General features: G+C 42.6%; 1 protein-coding gene across 1 annotated transcript in view; it reads right to left on the bottom strand.

Moving 5' to 3' along the window:
• gpat2 (glycerol-3-phosphate acyltransferase 2, mitochondrial) overlaps nt 1–22,543 on the bottom strand; it is a 41,673-nt gene that overhangs the window by 3,033 nt on the left and 16,097 nt on the right. The window contains exons 13-22 of the mRNA XM_030104232.1: nt 19,521–19,651; nt 19,332–19,402; nt 18,692–18,852; nt 18,482–18,585; nt 14,527–14,711; nt 13,923–14,000; nt 12,387–12,509; nt 2,940–3,060; nt 1,286–1,354; nt 868–923 (exon numbers count right to left, since the gene is read on the bottom strand). Of these exons, the coding sequence (XP_029960092.1) occupies nt 868–923; nt 1,286–1,354; nt 2,940–3,060; nt 12,387–12,509; nt 13,923–14,000; nt 14,527–14,711; nt 18,482–18,585; nt 18,692–18,852; nt 19,332–19,402; nt 19,521–19,651 (1,099 nt within the window). The remainder of the gene's footprint in view (nt 1–867; nt 924–1,285; nt 1,355–2,939; nt 3,061–12,386; nt 12,510–13,922; nt 14,001–14,526; nt 14,712–18,481; nt 18,586–18,691; nt 18,853–19,331; nt 19,403–19,520; nt 19,652–22,543) is intronic.

Below are 22,543 nucleotides of genomic sequence, written 5' to 3'. Positions count from 1 at the left end.
GTCTACGTCCTGCTTTTTTTTCTTTCTATAAACCAAAAAAGAGAGAGAGAGGCAGCAGCAGCATTTTGAGGCCTTGGAAACTATTTCCTTTTGTTTTTTTAACATCTCCGTCGAGCCCCTGTAGCGGTTCAGCGTCCATGGCTATGCTTGATGTTGCATCTTGTTTCTGAGGCTCCCGTCCTGCTGATATGCGTAATTCTGAACAACACTAGGGACTTTTAAGAACCACTACACACAAAATAAAAGACTAATCTTACATCTGAATAAATGCAGTCTGGAACTGTAAGGAGCTGTCACATTTGTTCCCCTCATATACTGCCTATTTTCTATCTATTGAAATACATTTCACAAGTAAAATAATTACCATGCCATGAAAAGGTCAAATTAGGTTGGGAAGCGGCATGGCTCTGACCCCAGACCCCCCCCACTGCCGCGCCGCCGTCACATCCACTGTCACACACAATTAAATGTATGTTTGTAGGACGATTTATAGACATTCAATGAATGTCCGCAACTTCATCTTAATCAAAGCTGCTCACAATGAAGCAGAATGAAGGACTGTTTCAAAGCTGGGAGACCTTGACCTGCCTCTGCCTCTGGTGTCCTCGCTCCATTGAGTTCTTTTGATAGACTAACATATCTGACTCCAACAATACGTCCGTCTCCATTCAGGGGGAGATTTCTGTTTCTCCCGTTCGTGTTGAACGACGTCGCTTTAAAACACGGGCGGGGATTTGACAGATATTTTCAAATGGTGGGCTGAATTGGGATTCGTGCGTTCTGAACTTTCTGCTGTTGGGCCGTTCCAGAACTTTTGGCCTGGATCTCAGCTGAGACAGATTTAGAGAGACGCAGAGACACACTCACCCCGAGGTCTATTAGTGTTCGCACTGCAGCGTGTGCCGCCTCCTCTGAGCAGCTCTCTGTGAGATACGGCACAAAGGGACACATGAATCAAAAGAGCAGTCAGATATCCAATCCAGAAAAAACCAGGTCGGCATAACAGAACAAAGCCCGTGCGAATGGGACTGTAATTTCTATGCTGTGTATTATTGACGAGCTGCGTTTGGGTGGTTTGACTGTCTGGCGTGTTTTCCCAACAAGAGGAAAGCACGAGATGTGAGTGAGGAGGCTGCTCTGCATTTCCTCTCTGCTCTCAGCAGGCTAGCATCAACACATATTGAATCGGGGGGTAAAGACAAAGTGACAAGCTTTGAAAGTTACGGCGACGAAGAGAGGGAGGATCAGTGTGTGTTTTCGGGGGAGGACGTCGGGCTGAGCTCACCGTAGTGCCGCTTCTTCTTATTTGCTGTGTCACACAGATGGGAGTGTACCTGAGCCGCAAACTCTGCTTCTGCATCAGGAAAGACATGAAAATGGAGGCAATTACAGCAGCAAAGAGAGGACATTCGGCTAAGAAAGTGTGTGGAGTCTTTGTGATTTGGTGACGTGCTATTAAAGCGTGGTTTTCTTTTTTGCGGCTGGTGGACGGTTCAGCAGGTCAGTGCAAATGGTTTTGGGGTCAAAGATAAATATTAGAGACTGGAGGACTACAATCTGCCTTCGGTTTAAGGCAATGGCCACTCTGGTGTCTGGAGATAAAGAACATCAAATCCTAAACTTTTATTCATTTTGACAGCTTTTTAAAACGCAAAGATTTCAAGGCAAAAATTTAATCTTATAGAAAGCTACCATGGAACAAAGCTGTGTGAGTAAGTCACAGTCATAATTTTCTGCATTTTGGCTCTGATCGCCACCGCAATGGATGGAAAACGAAGCCAGATATGCTTAAAGAGAGCGTAGCATTAGAGTCAGAGAATTCAAATCCAAATGAGGTGAATAGTGAAGGAACAGCAACTATTACACAGATGGATACAGTTAGATCCATAAATATTTAAACAGAGAATGTTTGTCTAATTTTGGGTCTCTGCAATGCATGTCAATAGAAACCATTCAGATGCAGCTGGAGTGCAGGCTTTGTTTTAAATCAGCAATTTCAAGACAAACATTGCACAAAAAAGTGATAAAGTACTGTTTTTAAACACAATCCCTTCATTTCAGAGCCTCAAAAGCAGATGGAGAAATTAAATAAGATGTTCATTTCTAATATGCAGTTAAAAACTCTTTGCTAGCAGTGACTGCCTGAAGTCCTGAGCTCATGGGTGCCACCAGGCGCCGGGCTTCCTCCTTTTTAATGCTCTGCCAGGTTTTCACTGCAATGGCTTCAGTTGCTGTTTGTTCGTGGGCTTGTTTGAACCAAGATCAGCCTTTGACAAGTGAATCGCATGCTCAGTTGGGTTCAGATCAAGTGACTGGCTTGGCCATTCACATTAATATTCCACTTCCTTGCTTTATAAACCCCTGGATTGCTTTGGCTGTATGCTTTGAGTCAATGTCCATCTTTATTATGAAACACTGCTCGATCAACTTGGCTGGATTTCAGCAGATTTGTTTTTTTAGTCAAGTTCTATTCTGGTGCGATAAGAGGCTTGCACCTTGCAGTCAACCCTCTGATTTACTTTCATGTAGTCTTCGTTTTATTGATATTGATACGCTGGATATTGTTGACTTGGCTGGCTGTTGTGAAAGGGCTTCTCTTCACCATGGAAAAGATTCTGCGAACTTCTGCCAATGCTGTCTTTAAAATACGGCACAGTTTAACACTCCTGATATTGTAGCAGTTCCTCCAATGGGCTTTTCTCTGTTTTTGCAGCCTAAGGATGGCTTGTTCCACCTGCATGGTGAGCTTCTTTGACCACATGTCTGCACAGCAAAACCTTCCAAATGCAAACCCGAAATCAACTCCTGACCTTTTATCTGCTTAACTGATGAAGACATAATGAAGGACTTGTCCAGAACTGCCTTTGAGTCAAACGTCCACGTGCGACACACTGAGTAAAATGTGACAAATGTGCTGTGAAGAAGAACAGCAATCAAACCAGGCAGAGGTATGTCCATGTGCTCAAGTCCCAGGGTGGTCCAGCATAGCGCCCTCAGGTGCCCAGCCAGCATACTGCACAGGAAGAAGAGCATCTTCGGACACCGACTTGGCTGGCTTATCTGGAAAAGCAGACGGAGACCCAAGCGGGGAGGGTTCAGAGAAGGCGAGAGAGGAGTGCAGGAGTGAGGGAGCATTTTCCACAACAACGAGCACAGCGCTGAAGCTTTCTGTCAGGAGGATGAAATACCTCTGTGCCGTGGGCTGCACAATGCTCAAAGTCTGAAAAGTTTGTAGGCTGACAACACTGAGGCTTCGACACTTACGAGAACATACTTTCATGAAAGGGGTCTCAGTTCAAAATGTTCGAACTGAAGCCAGGTAAAGCCCGAGAGCACAATGGCGTTGCCAGATTTTGTCTGTGTAGCGGGTCTCAGCAGGTGGCAGGTGAGTATCTGCTGAGGGAATACGGCTCCAGATGAAGTGTATCTAAAAACCGCCGCAGCCGGTGGAACATGACATGGCCGAGAGGAACTACTACAGCGAGTGTATTCTGAGTGCACTTCATTTAGCGTGAAGGTGAGTGGGGGGGGGGGAATACTACCAATGACAGGAGGAGAGCCACAGCCTTCAATGTCACTCTCAAGCACAATTAATCAGTTAGGAGTTTTCAAGTGTGGCGGTAGAACAGGGCTGTCAGAATCACTTTAGTTCAGGGGCCGCATACAGTTCAGTGTGATCGCTCAACGGGGCCTGAGCAGCAGAACGAGGGCTCAATAAAATATGAACAACAACTCAGGACTGTTCTCTTGGTTTAATGCAGAGTGTCACTGTGGCACTATATTACGCTTAACTCCATGAAGGAATGGCTGTTTTTCTGCAGTGGAAAAATGACAGTTAATGTCTTTTTATTAGTTTTCATACAATACAATTTCATCCTGCGAGTCAGATTGAATCCTCTGATTTTTTCTTTTTTTAAGTCTCAGCATATATACTGAACAAACTACATTAATCTAGTCAAAAATTGCAGCTTCAGCAAAAACAAAAAAACAAAAAAACAAAAAAACAAAAACAACAACACACAACTCAACATGAAACTGTCAGAAGTGATGGAGAAGTCTGAGCACAGTGTTTGAGTCCACTCTGGAGTTCAGCTCCTCCATCATCATCTCAGCTGCTTTCGGATTGGTGAAATGTGGATTTAAAAGTGATCGTTTGCAGCACTTGACCGCGCTGTTTCTTGGTCAAACTGCTCTAATGGAGCCCGGAGGTGTGCTCTGGCTCATTGTGCTACTGAAAAACTAATCACAGCGGCACTAAAGAGCAAACCCGATGGAGTGGTGTGTCTCAGCGTGATGTTGTGGTAGCTCCATGCTGGGCAAATGATACCTCGAATTTGGAATGAACCTCTGACAGCGTCGCCATCAAAGGCCTTTGGGCTCCACAGCGGCTGCGACCACATTTCTCAGATTTGGACCAGGCTCCCTGTGCCTGCGCAGCTCTCTTTCACCTTCCCCTGTACCCGTTTCTTTGCAGCTACAATGAAGGTGTGACTCACCGGGTCTTGTTGACATGCATTGGCTGACTGATCTCTGGGAAGCAGCGATACCGGCTCTAATCTGAGGTGCTTTTAGGTGGCAATTTCAGCAGCTGTAATGAACTTACCCTCTGCAGCAGAGGTAATTCTTTGTCTTTCCTTTCCTGGAGCGGTTGGCTCTCTCGAAAGCCAGTTTCCTGACAGTTTGATGGTGTTTGTGTTGACGCTTGGAAAAAAACTTCAGAACTGACTGACCTGTGTTTCATCTTCTTCACATCATGTATGTGTGAAGTAAGACGATGAAACACATACAAAGCCACTGTCCAGCAAGCAAATGTGATGCTGCACTTGACTTTATTCATCTATTAATCCTTATTTTGTACACTAAGTGTGAATGTAACACAGTCTGGGCCTTAACCTAAAGACGAGATGGTCAACTGTAAGGGCATTTAACCCCAGACAAGCAAAAGGATTTAATGTGCATTGTGAAAACAGCCTGCAGATTATTAAAAAAAAAAAAAAAAAAACACTTTAAATCTGTGTTCTGAATTTGTCCTGGCAAACAGACTTCTCAGACACTTTTTAATGACCACAGATTAGAGCTTTACTTGATGCACTGTGTTCTCTGCTCATTGCTTTCAGACAAATAAATCAAAACTGAATGTACAAATAACGCTCTCAGACACTGACTTAATAAATAGAAAAGTAACTCAGAGTGCCTCATTGATCCACAGGTCAATAATGCTTTAGGAACTGAAAAAGAATGAGCAAACTGAGTTAACAACTGTTATTCGATAACGTGCACGATGAATAAATCACAGTATCTAGCAGGCATGTATGACTGGTGACGGACAGAGAAGTTCATGTGATAGTAAAGTGAAGGAAGTTGAGGAGTTACATACCAGTGTTTCATATCTCAACTAGATAAGAGTGAGAGCAGAATTCAAATCACCTTAAAGCTTTCATGTAGAAAAAAAGAGAGCTTTCTGAAAATGTTCACATTGAATGCACATTTTCATTAAAAAAAAAAAACAACAACTTTTTCAGCCAGGCAAGTTTCCACAGTCTGAAATTCTGTTTTTCTACAAGTTTCTCCTCAGATTAATGTGGATTGTTCTCAGGTTTAACATGCTCACTGTTCCTGGTGTCGGCTGTTCAGTCCCGTCCAGCAGCAACAGCAGATCATGGACAGATCCCTGCCCCGTCTGATCAAACACAGTGAAACTAAGGCAGCGTGACGACTGCAGAGGAAGGCAAAGCTGCCAATTCTCAACTCTCCATTAGTTCGAGTGGACACGGCAGAAACATCAATATTTAGTTTACAAGGTAAACTGTTTAGCTGTTGCCAAGTTTTCATTGTTACCTGCAAACCAGGGCAGGCAGAGGCTTGTGAAAGAAGTCACGATAGCGATTCATACTGTCATCAAGGCAAACCTCGACTTGTCTTTCATTTCTCATGTTCCTTCTTTTTTTCGGGGCCCTCTGAAGGCCAGTTCGTTTCTTTCACACCAGAAAGACAAAGGCATTTTGGTGTTCGGTGTTGAATTAGTGACGTTATAAAAACGACTGACATTTATAATACAAAAAAAAAAAACAAAAAAAAAACGCCGTTACATAAAACAAAGTTGTGTGCTCTGAAGTGAAAACTGAAAACTGCAAACACACAAAAGAGGGTGAACTCGTACATTTGGCTACTTGAGTTCGACCGGATAACTCAATAATTCCTCAATAAATAAAGCTTTTCATTTCATTTGGAAACTGGAAATCGTCTTTGCTATAAAGACTCTGTCAATCGCCCCATCTGATCATAAAGGAGGCCGTGAAACTGGGGTTCATTATACTGCATTATAAATAGCTGAACAGCATGTGTGGGACCATTACACTCACGTAATATGAAAATACAGCGCAGCAGAATTTATACTGTAGAGTGCAGATGGTACTGTAAAAATGTCCTGTCCTATCTGGTCATCGCACAGCCACTTTAAAATGTTAATTCTCTCGGGGGCTGAATGCTTTGGCCAAGTACAGAATACAAAAGAGTCTGCAGCAGGTAATAAAGGTTCTGCATGTCTTATCTCCACAAATTCATCCTCAGATAATAAAGCTCCTCAGAGCATTCAGTGCCGTTGCTCCTTACAGTGCCTCCTTTACAAAATATGCTTAACAAAGTGGTTTTTTGATGTGTTTTTTTTTTTTTTTCATATTTTAACTTGACATTTTAAATGGAGCTCATCGAATCTTTCAGTGAGCAGCTACCATTAAGTGGTCGAGGTTAATTTAATTTTGTGTTTCAACAACTGTTATGTGAAAGTGCGATACTTAAAAAGCATCAATGCACAGCGCAGCGTTCCAATCGAGACTGCGATGGTCAAAACAACAGTTATTAATTGAGCTGCATGAGCAGTGCAAACATATAACAAAAGCAGTGCAGCAGTTCCTGCATAAACAAGGTCAGAGAGGCTCCCTGGGAGGGAAAATATATACAGCCTGAATGTGCAAGACGGTGGTGCACTTGTGGGAGAATATTCAGACAATCCAAACTAAATAAAAAAGCTGAATCACATTGGTAGATTGCAAAAAAAAAAAGCAAAGATATCAACACTTAATATGTATGAGCTGCTGTGCAATGCAGAAATATTAAATGAATTGCATAATATGTCTGTTACAAATCACTTACATTTTTTAGATGTTATTTGTCCTTGGTCCATTTTTCCCCATTAAGGGACATTTTTTCATTCCACTCTTTGGCTTGTACTCCTTATTTGGAGAAGCGAACATATTTGACAACATAATTAAGCTTTTAACAAGAAGTGTTTCTCAGTAAATCTCTTGAGCCGACAGAACAAGCAGCTCTTTCTTAGGGATTTACCGTGATGGTTACTTATCGTGGAATACTGAGAGGCTGCTTCATGAGACCACCTGAAGTGACGTGATCACTGCAAACTCAAAGTGGGCAGCAAGGGAGGAGGCCTGGGAACGGGCTGCATCGTTCGGTACGGAGGTGTTTGGTGTCCTCGTTCAGCACCTGAAGCGGAGGGCAGCAGAGGCGCGCTGCGTGGACCGAGCGAACAGATGCAGTCTGAAACGGTAAAGCTGTGCAAACAGTAGGTGCAGCGCTCCCTCGGCGGACAAAGCTGAGCTCAGAATAAGGGCTGCATTTCGGTGTGGGTGGTCAGGGTTTTACTGGAATCCTTCAGCACACCTGCTTGTACCTCGTAGCAGCGAAATGGCCTGGGAACATCATGGATTTTATTTTGTTTTAAAAGCTGCTCAAATTTACTGTCAGCAGGAAATTTTAGGAGATATGAATTCAGACATGCATGGACAACAATAAAATATAGCTTCGATATTAAGGTCCACATTATAAAAGGTGTCTTCACAATCTGCTCCCACTTGATTGAATAATCTGGGGCAAATAATTCCTAAACTCATAAACAAGACCGATTCTTCACAGTCGAGCACAGCTCAGTTTTAAAATGACTTGAATTGACCAACAGATGGTGGTTTGAGGGCTGCAACTTTAGGGAAGTTGCTGCCCAATCGGCTCTTCCAATGGGGAATTTCTGTTTTCCACAAGTCTGCATGTTTTCCAGGTTAACCTCAACTACTGTCCATAATCCAAAGACATGTTTTACTTGGGAAGAACATTAATACTTCACACATACACTCACATGCTGCAATTTCTTCTGAAGCTTTTCCTAATTAAAAGTATGAATTACATATTTAAAGTTCTATATATTTGATATTAGAAAAATTACCTTTGTCTTTCCTTCATGTAGCACTTGAAGGAGTGTGTGTATCACCGGTGGTGCCAGTACCGCTATTTGAGAATCAATGGGCAGATGAAGTGGTAACTCTAAGTGTGAGTATCTACGATTGTCTTTTTGTGTTGGGACCATAACGCGATGGCACTATAGACCGGGACAGGGGATGTGCTGGATGGGACGGGTCCTACCGAGTCTGGATAAGGCAACACTATAAGACTGACTGATAACTGGGTGATTTGACAGCATAAAAAGGTTTTTCTTCTCCATTGTGTTTTTCCACACTGATGTAAACAACAGAGCAGCCTGAGAGAATCAGAATAACAACAACTGCAGAGGCTGCATAGTAATCATGATATATCCAAATGAGACCTGGAGTTAAAAAGAAACTCAATAACAAGGTGAGTTTGGTGTTAATGCTGCATTAAAAAAAAACATCACAGACGAATATAAGACACTTCAGACACCATGAACACTGTGGTGGATGTTCTATAATGCTGTGGGGCTGCTTTAATCTCTCCAGCACTGGAGGCAATGAACATATCAAAGGGATGATGAAATCTGAAGGTTACTTTCTTTGGAGAGAAATGTGTTGGTGAATGTCAGAAAACCGAGTTTGAGGGGAATCTCTTGGATCTTTGGAGCAGGACATCGAGCCGAAGTTCACATCCAGCAGCACAAAGGGAATGCTCAGAAAGTGAGGGATGGACGACGTGCAAGTGGCCAGCAAAGAGCGCACAACTAAATGCAACCAAAAACTTTTCGAGAGCAAAAATCGGTCTCTGCAGAAAGGACTTGGGTAAACATCACAGGGCTGATGTGCACCACAGAGAAAGTGGAGCATCAGACACCAGCAGCAGGCAGAAGCAAGAAGCTTGAGGTGTGAGGAACTTCTGAAGGTAGTGCAAAAATTTACTGTCAAAGGTCCTCCAACCAAGAATCACTCGAACGTGGCAATAAAGAGCAAGTTTCATATTTGAACTTTTCATTTTAATAAAAAAAAAGTTTTTTAATCCTTTATTTTATATCCAGACTGCACAAATTTGCGTTTAACCTGCATATTTACATTTCATCAATTATTTATTGGTAAGAATGAACAGTACTGGCCTACAGTTTGGAGGATTGAGCAATGGGTTCAGAGACTCTCAGGTTTACCTCTGTGTCTCCTGGAGGGAGGCCCTTAACCCCACTTTCTAAACAAAAATCAGGTGCACTAAGAGAAAGAAGTGATTCTTGAAGGGAATCATGCAAAAACATGTCAGTGTTTGTGCAAATATATAAATAATTATGGTATGTTCTGTCATCATTTACACAAATTCTACAAAGTTGCTTAGATTTCAATGTCGCACTGATTTTTATGTTTAGTGATCATTATTAGTTTGTTGCAATACAAGAGTAATTCATATGGTGACTTGCTTGATAAAGGTTTCAAACTTATAAACTTGAAATTACAAAGGATGACACTAATTGTTGAATTTTGTAATAATCAATACGTCTGACACATGTATCTTTAAAAAGTCTAAAACCAGCATGATTGACAACTGAGGAAAAAGGCTGAACAGGGAACCCAAAGCTTTTTCTCCAAAGGTTTCTAATGAAGTGTTTCAACCTTCAAGGTCTTTGTGGCAGGAGTGGGAGGCCACATATTGACTCAAAACAAATGGCACCACCTACAATGTTGTGATCACATTATTCAACACTCCTATAGATGGAGGCTGAGGCACAGCAGGTAGATCTGGACGCATAGCAGGTTCACGGTTCGATTTCAGACTCCCCAGTTCCACATGTCAACGTGTCTTTGAACAAAACCCCAATTACCCACCAAGGCAGAGCCCGTGGGTGTGTGTGTGTGTGTGTGTGTGCCACTCTCAGGTCCTGTCCTTCTTTTAGGGGACAATAGCTGGAACCCAGGTAAGCCCCCATGAAATGAGAAAGTGCATGTAATCGCCTCTGAAATGACGGGAACAACCAGTGTGTGTGCCTCCATTGTGCGTGTTGGTGTGTGACCACGTGATCCAATGAGTGGGAGGCAAATTGTAAAGCGCTTTGGATAAAAGCCCCATATAACAGCAGTCCATTTACGAGTCCATATTTCAAAATGATCTAATATGAAGCAAAAAAAAAAATGTCAATGGCTCCAACATCCGTCATCATCATTGTTGGAGAGGTTGAGGTGTGAGCTGTGTGCGCGCTAATACTTCTGCGTTTGTATGTCAAGTTCCCTCAAAACACTGTCGCCATTTAAGGCAGCGATACACATCTCAGTGTGCGGCGCCGCTCATGTGATGCTTGAAATAAATCCATGGAAACATGACACACACTGACCCTGAGCCCACAACCTCAACACATACACAAGACTTAATCGGAACGCCAACACTTTTTTTTTTTTTTTTTACATACATCTAAATGCCAAGAGAGGTGAGTGACCTGCAAGCTGCAGGGAATTTATTTCTGAAAGCGGGCCGCAAAGTACCGGTGTGGATTGTGGGTTCAGAGTTCTTGTATTGAGACTTGGATATGCACCAAATGTATTTACGGGACGCCCACTGTAAGAGATAGGTCAATGGCAGGAATTACTGGATGCTACAGACTGTAAAAGGACTTCTATTCCTGGAGTCACATCCAGAGACGAGGTCAAACCCAACAATACATTTATGGAAAAAGGGGGGGGGGGGGGGGGGTTGAATACATTCGACATTTTGGCTTTGGATGCAGGAAATGCACTCATTACACTCATTTCACACAATGCTGGGAGTCGATATGACTGTTGGTTGGCTGGACTGCAACAGCCGGCAAGCTTTATAAATGCAAATGTCTGTCATTGACTAAACAAGTGACTGGGAAATTACATCCCTGCTAAATAGTGCAATTTTCTGAATCTTTCCCAATTAAAAACCCTCAGTTCAAATTAAAAACTCTCTGAGTATTCCTTCTGTGGCATACAGCCATATACAAAGTATTGACTTAGTCTTGTTTAAAGCAGAACGAAAAATAAGTTTCTAAAGTTTTCTGTTGGCCTGTTTTTCAGTTATCTCTCGAGTTGCACCAAACAGAGGCTCAAAAATGTTTAAATATGAAACTCTTTCTTTTATCAGTGAACGGTGCTAAATTCCAGATGTCTCATCCTGCAGATGCACTTTAACAAGTGTTTCCTCTGCACCATCAGCAGTGCTGGATTTGGAAAACGGTTCAAACTGGTTGAGCGATTGGTTTCTGAAAATATCAATCATGTGTTCAACAAGGTCTTCAAGGTATAAATAAAAATGTCGGCTCCAGTTTAAAGGGACTGAAACTCCTTCTTTCACATTTTACACTTGCGAGTCTGATATTAGGCAAAAAAAAATAGAGGCTGAAGCTGTATTTTGAAACGCACTGGATTGTTTTTAATATACATTGTTAGGAAGCATAAAGCATCATATTTCAAATGGTTGAGGCTATTTCAGGAAAATAACACCCACATACACACCCACTTCTTCCACTGCAAAACAAATGTCTCTAAGATTTTTCTGTAATTCAACAATAACTTGAAAATTTCCTGCCTTCTACGCTGAAAAGGACAAAAAGTTTGTCTTTCTTAGTGAAAACCTCGATGGACGTTGGTGGCGCGACATCTGCATTTTGACATGTTGCGAATGAAAAAAGGTGTTTAATTGACGGTGATCTCTGTGCAGCTGCAGAGTGTCTCTCTTCACATCAGTGTGCTGCGAGTGTCGCTCCTCCTCAGCGTGCAGTTTTACTACCGGGACCCCTGAGACCGTAACCTCAAAGTCACTTTGCAGTGTTTATCATTGAAGCAACTGCACCCCAGCTGATGCTTGGTCCCTTTGAAAGGAAGCTCGCAGGGCTGCGTTGCTTCTGGAAAAAGCACGCGCGGCGGTCACGACAGTCGGACATCTTTTAAAGCCGACGCGGACTCCTAATTGGCATTCGAGATGCGTGACTCATCTGTGTAGGTGTTTTTGTAATGGAGATTTAGTTACTTCAAAGTTTCTGTCTGATGTGGTGCTCCTGGTATTTTTTTTTTTTTTTTTTTGTCCTCTGTCTAGTGGAGGCTCAACCAGCACTGAACATTCGTGGTATCACACAAACTCATGTTCCTGTGAGACGCGTTGGGAGAGTGGAGGGGCGCTGCAGGGCGCTGCTGTACCTTGAATGTGCACAGTTCCTTCTCCTCGCAGTCGGAGTCGCTGTTGTAAGGGTCGTCAGAGGTGGTCCAGGTCAGGGCTCCCTCCCTCTTCCAGAAATCACAGATGGGCACGTCTTTGGGAATCTTCACGGGAAGGAGGGTAGAGCGCAAAGAAGTCTTTTACAGGGCAAATTCAGCCATTCAATCATCTCATACCGAATTGAAATTCAAATTGTGGCCGATCAGCACCAATTAGATCAAAGCAGTGATTCTTACTCCGCAACACCAAGTTTGAAAACGTGAAACATTACTGTTTATGACACACACAAAGTGGTGTTGTACAGGACTACTCATTACAACGTGCAAGTTCTCCATGTGGAAAGAAAAACCCGAAGATGACAGGACTGCAGTAAATACGGGCCTTGACACCTCTAGAACAGTGTCAAACCTCAATTATCACCTCTGGGTCTCACGCCTCCATCAGAGGAAACAAGCATTAACACGTGTCCACATCTAAAAACGTGTTGGACAACTATTAGTTAAATAACTGGAAAACAGTATAATTTATACAGTTCTGAATTCTCAAGTTGGATTGTTCAACAACTACATTTTTCAGATTGGAAAGTAGTGAAACAAAGGACTCTTTAGCTACAGATTCATCTGATGGATGAGCCAACCAGCCTTCCAACTTTTATATATTCCCGAGATGAAGAAGTGGATTCATTTTGTGGAGAATCATGTTGATGATTTACGCCTTTCTCTGCAGGGACACTGTGTGGTTTAGTTCACTTCTTTTAAGGATCTTTTGGAAAGGAGACGTGGCATTATCACTTCTTCCAACGACGACAGGAATTATCTGTTGTTATTGCTTTGCAGATTGAAAGTGACCCTATAAACCACTGTGAGAACATCCGACTCCTACGTCAGAAGCAGATGCACACTGATTACTGTGAATTAATGTGTGGACAGTTGCTAGAATAACAGTTAAATGACAATCATCGATGCTCTCTCGACATCACAACTCTTTGCAGAGTCTCTAAGGAATGTCAGATAACATTTGTACATATTGGCTTTCCTAGAGTAGAGTTTACTTTGTTCCCATTTCAATCAATTAAATGCAGCAGCTTTGACTGTCAACTACCAAAATGCTATTATTTCACACGCAAGAGTCCAAAGATGTTCACTGAAAGCATTCAGAACACACTATCTGTAATTATGAGACAGAAAACACAAATCACGGTTAATGGTAGTTCTAGCGTTCACAGACAGGAGGTATAAAATCCACGTGTGCTAGTTGCCTCTAGTTGCAGTAGACTGTCAAAGTGGGTCAAAGAAGGACACGAAGTGGATCAAACGTAAACTAATTAAAATCAAAGAAATAAAAGTTCGTGCTGAAAACATTTAAGGTAACATCAAAAATGTATGTGTAGATGAAAAGAAGACCAGATCAACTTGAGTTTTGAACAGGGAAACAAAATTCAGGCAATGATATTAAAAAAAAAAAACCCAACAACAACAAACAGGAATTTGTGCACAAGTTTATGAAAAGGTTCTTACTTCCTCCATGATAAGAATACCACATTGTACGAGGCTGTCGACGACATCCAGAGAAAAACTCTCAGACGAATGACAAGGCTGCAGAGACAAAAAGAGAGATGGGATGGCTGAGCTCAGTGGTGGAGCGAGGGTAAAGGCCCAAACTGCTTTCAGCCTGTCACATATCTGAGAATTGCAGAGGGAGACAGCTGACAGAGAGTATAAGGTGTGGAGTGGAGATGTAGCACAGATCATAGGAGGAGAATGAGCGGCGGCCAGCAGGGGTATGAGAGCAGGAGAGGAATGGGGTGAGAAACAGAGCTGCGAGGCCGAAAAGGGAGGAAAGAACAGCTGCTGAAATGAAAGGTGGACAAAGACAAAGGGAAAACATTTCTGGGCCACTGAAGTCAGTCTGATGGACAACCACACACAGAACACATACAATGCACACACACACACACACGCAGTCCACACATGAAATCCCAAGCCTCTCTCTGGCTGCGATGGAGGCAGCAGAGCAAGATGAATGGCTGTTCGGCTCCATTAAACATCCATTGAATGAGACACACACTGTGCAAGTGCGCGCGTGCATGTGTGCAAGTGTCTGATTTTAATTCAAACTCACTGGCATGAAGCCCGGAGGCAGGAGATGGCAGAGCTGCAAGGCTCTCTCAGTCAGCTCAGCCTGGCAGAGCGCCACATCAAACTCCATGTCACCTTTGACCTCTTCTCCCTCTGCGCCTTCGCTCCTCACCCGGCTGCTGAAGGCACTCAGAGCCATGTCGCACACCATGGCTGACACGGCACACGCTGAGAACAAAAGCACTCATATATCAACATGTCGGTGTTTTCTTTTCTTCTCAGAGTACATCTGCGAGGTTTCTGTGTCAAGTTACAAAGTGGAAGGTGATGGCTGTAACTCCTCCCTGTGACACCTGCGCCGGTGCGCCATCAAAACGAATGCTAGGAATGAGAACTGCTCTCAATTCTTTAATGAGTCACAGACGTACACATGGAAAACTTCTCAGATGGTCCCCTTGCGACATAGAGGTCTATATAAAATAGACAAACTGAAGTGTCAACAGCCAATTCCTAACAAAGACCTCTTGACTCACTAGTTTTGTTCCAGCTTGAAATGGCTTTTGAATATTAACGTCCAGCATCTGGAGCTGGCATGTCATCCCGGTATGATCACCAAGTTGCTGTTCATTGTGTGTACAGGATGTTTGACTGGTTCACTTTGATGCCCGTCAATAATCCAGCATGTTCTTGTTCTTTTGGATTTGTTGCTGTTGTGAGGTAGAACTTGACAGAGGACTGGTAGCTGTATATCATAACCCGAATAAAAGAATTGCACTGCATTTCCTCCAGCTCATGTGGGTCAGTTCAGGGTTCAGGAAACTATTAACAATGGAGTCTGATGTTGATGAAATTTTAATCAAAATGTTAAAAAAATAAAAAAATACATGCAAAAAAAAAAAAAAAAGCATGAAAGCCTGCAGCATGAACAAAGCTTTAGCTGTGGTGATGTGATCCACAATTTCCGCCTATTGCAGAGATTTTATGTCTTTAAATCCTTATTATCCTGTCTGTCATGTACTGGTGGGAAAGTCTTAACACTGTTCAAGTCACTAAAGCACAAAGTGCAGCAGCCTTCACAAACAACAAAGACCTGACCCGCAGGACAAATTTAAACAAGTTATTGTGGCTGCTCAAGAGAGGTGCCTTCAGGCTCTGTTGAATTAGATTAACTGCAATAAGACAACAAAATATCATTATCCCAATATACAGTGGCCGCTGTAACTTATTTTTCCCACTCGAGGTTAGCACCCATTTATGAATACATTACACAAAGGCTTTCAGCAGTACAAAGCCCACTGCCCACAAGCTTCGCTTCCTAAACAATCAAAACAAGTCATGCGGAAAAAAAAAAAAAAAAATGAATCATGCATGCAAGTAGTTTTCTGTACTTCAACACAGATTATTTTTACTTCCAGCAACAATGCTGAAATGGGGCTACATTATCGATGGCTTCGCCCTGTGCCTGCCAGCTGACGACTGCAGTTAGTTGAGCAACTGAGAACACAAGACATGAGACCAAGGTTTCATGTGAGCACAGTAACACCGCACACACTGATCAGCCAGATCACTAAAACACTGTCAGATGAAGACAGTAAAAATAACTCAAAGTGCATATTTTCTTAAATGGAAAAAAAGCCCAAAACCTGAGCCGACCGTGATAGAAACAGCTCATCACAGCTTGTTGTATCTGATCGATGTCTGTCACACATGTTTATCATGTCACGTTCCCAATCTGACAGCCAGAGAAGAGTTACTATTCAATTTCGGAAACTCGTGATGATAAATTATGTAACTGCTGCATTCGGCTCGTCTCTTCTTCATCAGAGCTGTTACTGGGTGATACATATTTGATATAAAGCGAACGGTTTGCTCAGGAAAAGTGGCCTGAGTGATTGAGACAAGGACAAAATTGGGATGGCCCGATGGCTGCGTCAGAGCTTCTCCAGAGCGGCAGCTCTTGAGGGGGTGTTTCTGGTCCGGTGGTCACGATCTATCAAAAAAACCAAAACTGGTCCAAGGAAGGAAAAGTGGTGAATAGGGTAATGGGTGGCCAACGCGCACTGATTCATATCTTCCAATAGAGGCCTCATCTCCAAACTTAGAGAACTTAAGAGAATCTGCTATCAAAAAACTGATGTTCAGGATTCAAATTAAAATTGTACAGCACGATGAACGAAATAAACAGAACTGGTGGAGCGTACAGTTGGACGCAAAAGTCAGTCGAGAACAGATTTATGTGTTGAATAAACTTCCAGTCACTATTAACAGTTAAAAGTACAACTGAGATTCAATTAAACATTACTAACTAATTCATCACAAGTCTGAATGCTCAATTTGGGAGCTTGCAATTAAGAATAGAAAGCACAGACTGAAGGCAGAGAAAGTGCTATTTTCCCCACAATCTTTGAACTACAGTAGACAGCGGCACACCATTTGTAAACTGCCATAAAGTCACAGTTGGAGCCCCCCTGAAGTCTGTCACAAAGGAAGCCATTCAAAAGACTGGCTCTGTGGCCAATTTCTAAAATATTCTTAACAAGCCAGGCTCGGGCTCAGTCACTTTCCACCAGGAGAATGAGCAGAAAAAGTGGAAAAGTTCAAGGGGTATGGATATTTCTTCAAGCCACTGTAATTTACGCAATACCTAATAAAAAAAGAAATAATCATAACAGGAAAAAAACAAAATAACACAATGTACACCTGTAATCATGAAGTGCTTCGGGAGACTTGTTCAGCAGCACATCAAAGGTCATCTCCCCTCCACCTTTGACCCCCACCAGTCTGCATACCAGGCGAACAGATCTATGTCAGGGTGCTTTTTGTGGAATATAACTCTTTTTCCATCCATCCATCCATCCCAGACATCCTGATCAACATCCTGGGCCTCTCCTCTCTCATGTCCCTGGATGAAGGACTTTCTAATCAAAAGCCCCCAAACTGTGAGACTCGGCCCTCATCTCTCCTCCACCCACACACCAAGCACTGCCTCCCCTCCTGTTCCATCTCCACACCTACGACTGCAGTCCAGCCCACATAAAGAAATGTCATGGCCTTCCACAGCACTGCTAATTTTTGACGCTGAAGCATGTGACCGTCTTGGAAAGCGATTTGCCCACATCAGAGCTGGAGTGCAGTTTGGGCAGTGAAAATACGTTGGTTTAGAAAACTGATAAAAAGGACAGCGTGTCTGTGACAGAAGGCAAAAATGTATTTGGCTATAAAATGTGACATTCTGACTCGCCCAACTATTAACAACTTAATCCATTTTTAGCTTATTAATCATAAGATGTTTTTTTCCCTCTTAGGAGTGACGGATCAAGGACAGTTTTTTTGTGTGACATTTTATAATCAAAGCATCCTGTATGACTTTTGCAATGCAGTAATTTGTGATTTCATTTGTTTAATTTATTGGAACTTGTGAGTTTGAAAAGAAGCATAGATCGGGGAGCTAAGATCAAAATGCATGCATTTCATGAGTTCATCTGGATCCTGGAACCAAGATACCGCATGATTTTTGGGGAAATACAAATCTCCCAGTTCCAGTATCCCCTCATATCATTCTGCTAGATGATTTCACACATGACTGACTTGTTCCAGATGCAACCTGGGATTTTTCAGGTGTCTGACTTCAGTCTCCAAAGATCACAAAACGAGATCCGACAGGAAATCCCGGGAACAACAATGAACAACCACTCACCAGCTTTAACCGTGCAGCGACACGGATAATCTGTCGTCATGACACTTATTTTTGAGAGTGGAGGAAAATCTGCCTTGCGTGTGCAGAACCCTGACATTGACCAAATCATCATGAATACTAAGTTCCCGTCATTTAAAATGCCATATTTCAAACTAATTTTCCTGAGCGAGATGCCAAGAGTTGGAGCAACTGCCAAGGCCTCCCACGAAAAATAAGGTTCCCAGAGAACACGGGCTCTGATATTTAAGCTTAAGTGTCAGTGGTTATGTAAGTAACACTTGATGCATTCGAAGGTATTTACCTCCAACGGCTTCCAGGATGAAGGTGTGTGTGACAGAGCGGGCGTGAAGCGAGAGATGAAGCGTGGCGGAAAGAGAACGACGGGGTACAATGACCGGGTCTTTGCTAGAAGGAGAGAGAGCAAATAAGAGAAAGAACATCGATTTCCTTTAAAGATCGGATATATTAGTAAGCAGGACAGCTTAACTCTCTTTCCATTCTGAGAATCTACCTGGACGGCGTTGCCACGATGAGGAGGTGAGGCCTGAGCAGAGAGAGGGCACGGTGGACGACCTCCGCTAGGCTCCCACTGAAGCCCACGTCTTTATTTCTGAACAGGAGCTCCTCCGTGAGCCACATCACGTCACGGCACAGCTCAGATAGTCTCACACCCTGCGGAGGAAGGACAGGAGGCGGGAGGGGGATGAAGAAGACAAGGTTGAGAACGTGGTCGTGGGAGTGGCGGAGGGTTGAAGAAGAGGTGGAGAAGGAAAAGTGAGATCAGGAGGAATATGGAAAATTAAAGCGGAGGTGGTGGAAGATAAGAGGAGGAAGAGGTGGAAGACGAGGCCAAAGGGGAAGAGGTTAAAGTGGAATAAGAACAGGCGGAGGAGGAGGAAGACTTGGAGGCAGAGGTGGAGGAAGAAACAGAGGAGGTGGAAGAGGTTTAATTCCCAGATCTGAACCACCTGGTGGGTAGGAGTAAGGATATGAGTGTCACACTCTACTACACCAGAACAAACGCCATTTGGGTTTGGGAGCTTCTTCAGGTTTCGGTGGATCCTTTTGGAGCCGAGGTGGTTTTAAATACCGAGGAAAATCAGAGGGAAGCTTAGAAAGTGCAGATATTAGCACAGGGATGATGCAAGTACCTTGCGGTGTTTGTGCAGCAGGAGACTTGACACAAGGCTCGTGGACATCACAGCCATGCAGGTGGTAGCAGCTGCACACACACACAAACACACACAAACATCATGAGAAAAACAGCTACCATTTTGCAAACCATTAAAACAGCTGGTTAAAGACAACGACTTAGCAGATGGATTAGTTTCTGGACGTACAGAAGATGAGGTGGAGGCTGATGGCGATGCTGAGGTTTCTCTCCTCCTCTTTCTTCTCTTCAGCATCAGATGTAAAAGGAAATGACGGCAGAAGCCACGAAAATCGCCTTTGTCCAAACACACAGCTGACTCTTGACCACAGAGGAAGAGGAGAGAGCATCAGATTGGTTGAATTCAAACTCCTTTAATATAATGACCAGAACTCAACTTTTTTTTATACGTTTTATTTTCAATCCTCAAAATATTCAGAACATAAAACAAACTGAATTACAGTTGCCATTTTCTAAGCAATAGCTAATCAGCAGAAATGCACATCGAGTTAAAACAGTTTCAATGACAACTTACAATTATGTGTTTACTGATACTGAACATTATGATATAAACCATACAATTTTATAGCAACACAGCCAGAATCACAAGTAAGAGTTTAAGAGAAAAGCTCTGCTGAATGAAGATGTACTGTGGCTCACTTTGTTCTAGCTGTGGAAAAAGTGAGTATGAAAACCAAAATGAGCCGACACTTCTGAGCAAACTATAAACGGCTCGTTTTCAGCACAGAACTGAATAATGGCATTATATCTGCCCATCATTACATCTTGTTACAATTAGTACCTTAGTATCTTTCACACATTTAATTGAGTTTGTACAATCACCCCCCCATAAAAAAATAAACAAAAGTACTGAGTTAAGACTGTGTTAAAAGTAAATAAAAAGAAAATGCAACTACAAGCACACCTCATAAACCCATATTATTTTTGAGAGCATAAATATCAGATGTTGAAATTGTGACATTTCATGAGCTCGTGGAAAATTCTGTATTTGATAGAAACATATCAATAAAGCTGGTAACAACTCATGAAAAGGCTTGGAAAGTGAAAGGTTAACTTATCTGCAAATAATGTGCTTAAAAATTGTGGAATGATTTCTCCAAAAATATTCTTTAGCATAAAACTACAAAGACTACCAAGGCGCCATTATGCACAGCACATAATTTCATCAAAAGATTCAGAGAATCAGGAGGAATCTGTGGGCCGCAGGTTAAAAGTGGATGCTGGTGATCTTCGACCCTCAGGCTGCACTGCATTAAAAGCAGATGCGAATCTTAACCAGATATCACTGCGTAGTCTCAGGAACACCGATAGAACACAATTCACTGTGAAGCCCACACATGCAAGATAAAGCTCTATAGCAAAGAGAGGAAGACATAAATGAACATTATCCAGAAACACTTCTTCTCTTCTCTGAGCCAAAGCTCATTTAAGGAAAAAAGAAAGGGTTCTGTGTTTAGATTAATCCAAATTAAATTTTTATTTTCAGATTAGGGATGCTGTGTGTGACGGATATGGACCACCCAGCCCGTTATCTGCGAGCCGTTCTGACGACTGTGTCTCTCCTGGTATGGAGTTACAGTAGTGTTTATGGTCTGGGCAGCTGACACATCTGGAATCGGTCGACCACACAGCTACATACTGCATGTGAACATTCACATGTCTCCTTGAAGGAAAGACTTGAATTTTTTTTTTTTCCAGAATGCATCCTGCTGTGATGCAGGTACTGAATTGATCTGTCTGCAGACCAAACCTTTCATCAGTAAATCATCATCATCCTCACCTGCTGCATCACAATACAATAAAATCTTTCAATGAGAGTTCAGGCCTGCTGAGCAGCAACGATATGACATGACAGGAAAGAGACCGTATTTCTGTCAACTGGTTCCTCCACTGTTCACCAACGACTGGTAAACACTGTTGGAGATGCTGCACTGCGGTAAACACAGTGGTAAAATGTTCTATTGGGTAAAAAAAAATCTGGGTTTATGAGATGTGCAAATAATCGCACTGTTTATATTTACCTTTAACACGGCATCTCAACTTTTTTGGGAAGAAGACAAACGGAGTCAAAGAGTGCAAAGAAAGCATGCAATAATAGACATGAGGATGTGTCGGCGTAAATTACTTGAGTTGCCAAGGGAATTACAAAACAAATCCGGTGAATCGGTGGAAGGAAGTATTGTTTACTCGGCAAAATACATTATGTGGCTTCATCCTCTCACGGAAGACGGAACTCTCTTTTCTGAAATGAATCAGTTCTCTGAAAAGAAATATTGCTAACTGTTAAATAAATCTGAGGTTGAGCGGATAACTCAAAACAGTATTTCTCTCCACGCACCACAAGTGTATTAGAAGTGAAGGTTGGTGTAATACATTTTTTTCAGCCGCTTATCTCGGGCTACGCTGGCGTGATATGAGTATTATTTATGCGTTTTAGCTCGGGGATTGTGTGTGACAGATATGCATTTGTGTGCGCAAGCAAGCGTGGTGAATCCGGCTTTGTTCACGCACAAGATTTACACAAAGTGACAGCAATCACTTCCACCGAGGATGAATGAGCTGTGTCGGGCGTGCGCACCTTTTGAAAAACAAGCGATTTCGTGTGAGGACGACTTTAATTTTTCATTACGGCGCCTTGCATGTTCTGGTATATAGTTTATATAAGGGAACAAAAAGGAGCTTCAAATGCTGGAAGCTCAGCAGACAGAGACAAACAGAATAAGAGAGTATGTTAATGATGCAGACATGCAGAGAGAACTAAAACTGCTCACATGCTGATAACAATCCAGTCTAACCACCATTCTCTACCTCTTTTCATCTATCACTTGCCATCACTCTCATTCGGGCTTTTATTTTTCTGCTTCCCTCTTTCTGAAGAATTAAACTTATGACGGGAGAAGCCACTTTACTCGTCAGAAGCCGTGCGGAGATTGAGCGAGGATGTTATTTTCTTTCTCTTATCTTTTTCTCTGGCAGACTGTGTAATGTTGATCGTAATTGGACCGAGTCTAAGAGGATGAAGACTCTCATCAGAGCTTGCATCATATCTGTGCCAGATTTAAGGTTTAGAGCAAAGTTCTTTAAAGTCGACGAGAAAGTAACTTTTCAATTTCACAGATGTTAGATAAACAGGCTCCGTATAAGCAGCACATTGTGGTTCGGTCACATATGAGGAGGACTCAGTCACTCGTG

This window comes from Salarias fasciatus, chromosome 12, assembly GCF_902148845.1.
Source record: "Salarias fasciatus chromosome 12, fSalaFa1.1, whole genome shotgun sequence".
Classification (NCBI taxonomy): Eukaryota; Metazoa; Chordata; class Actinopteri; order Blenniiformes; family Blenniidae; genus Salarias; species Salarias fasciatus.
This window is presented reverse-complemented; position numbering and strand designations above follow the sequence as displayed.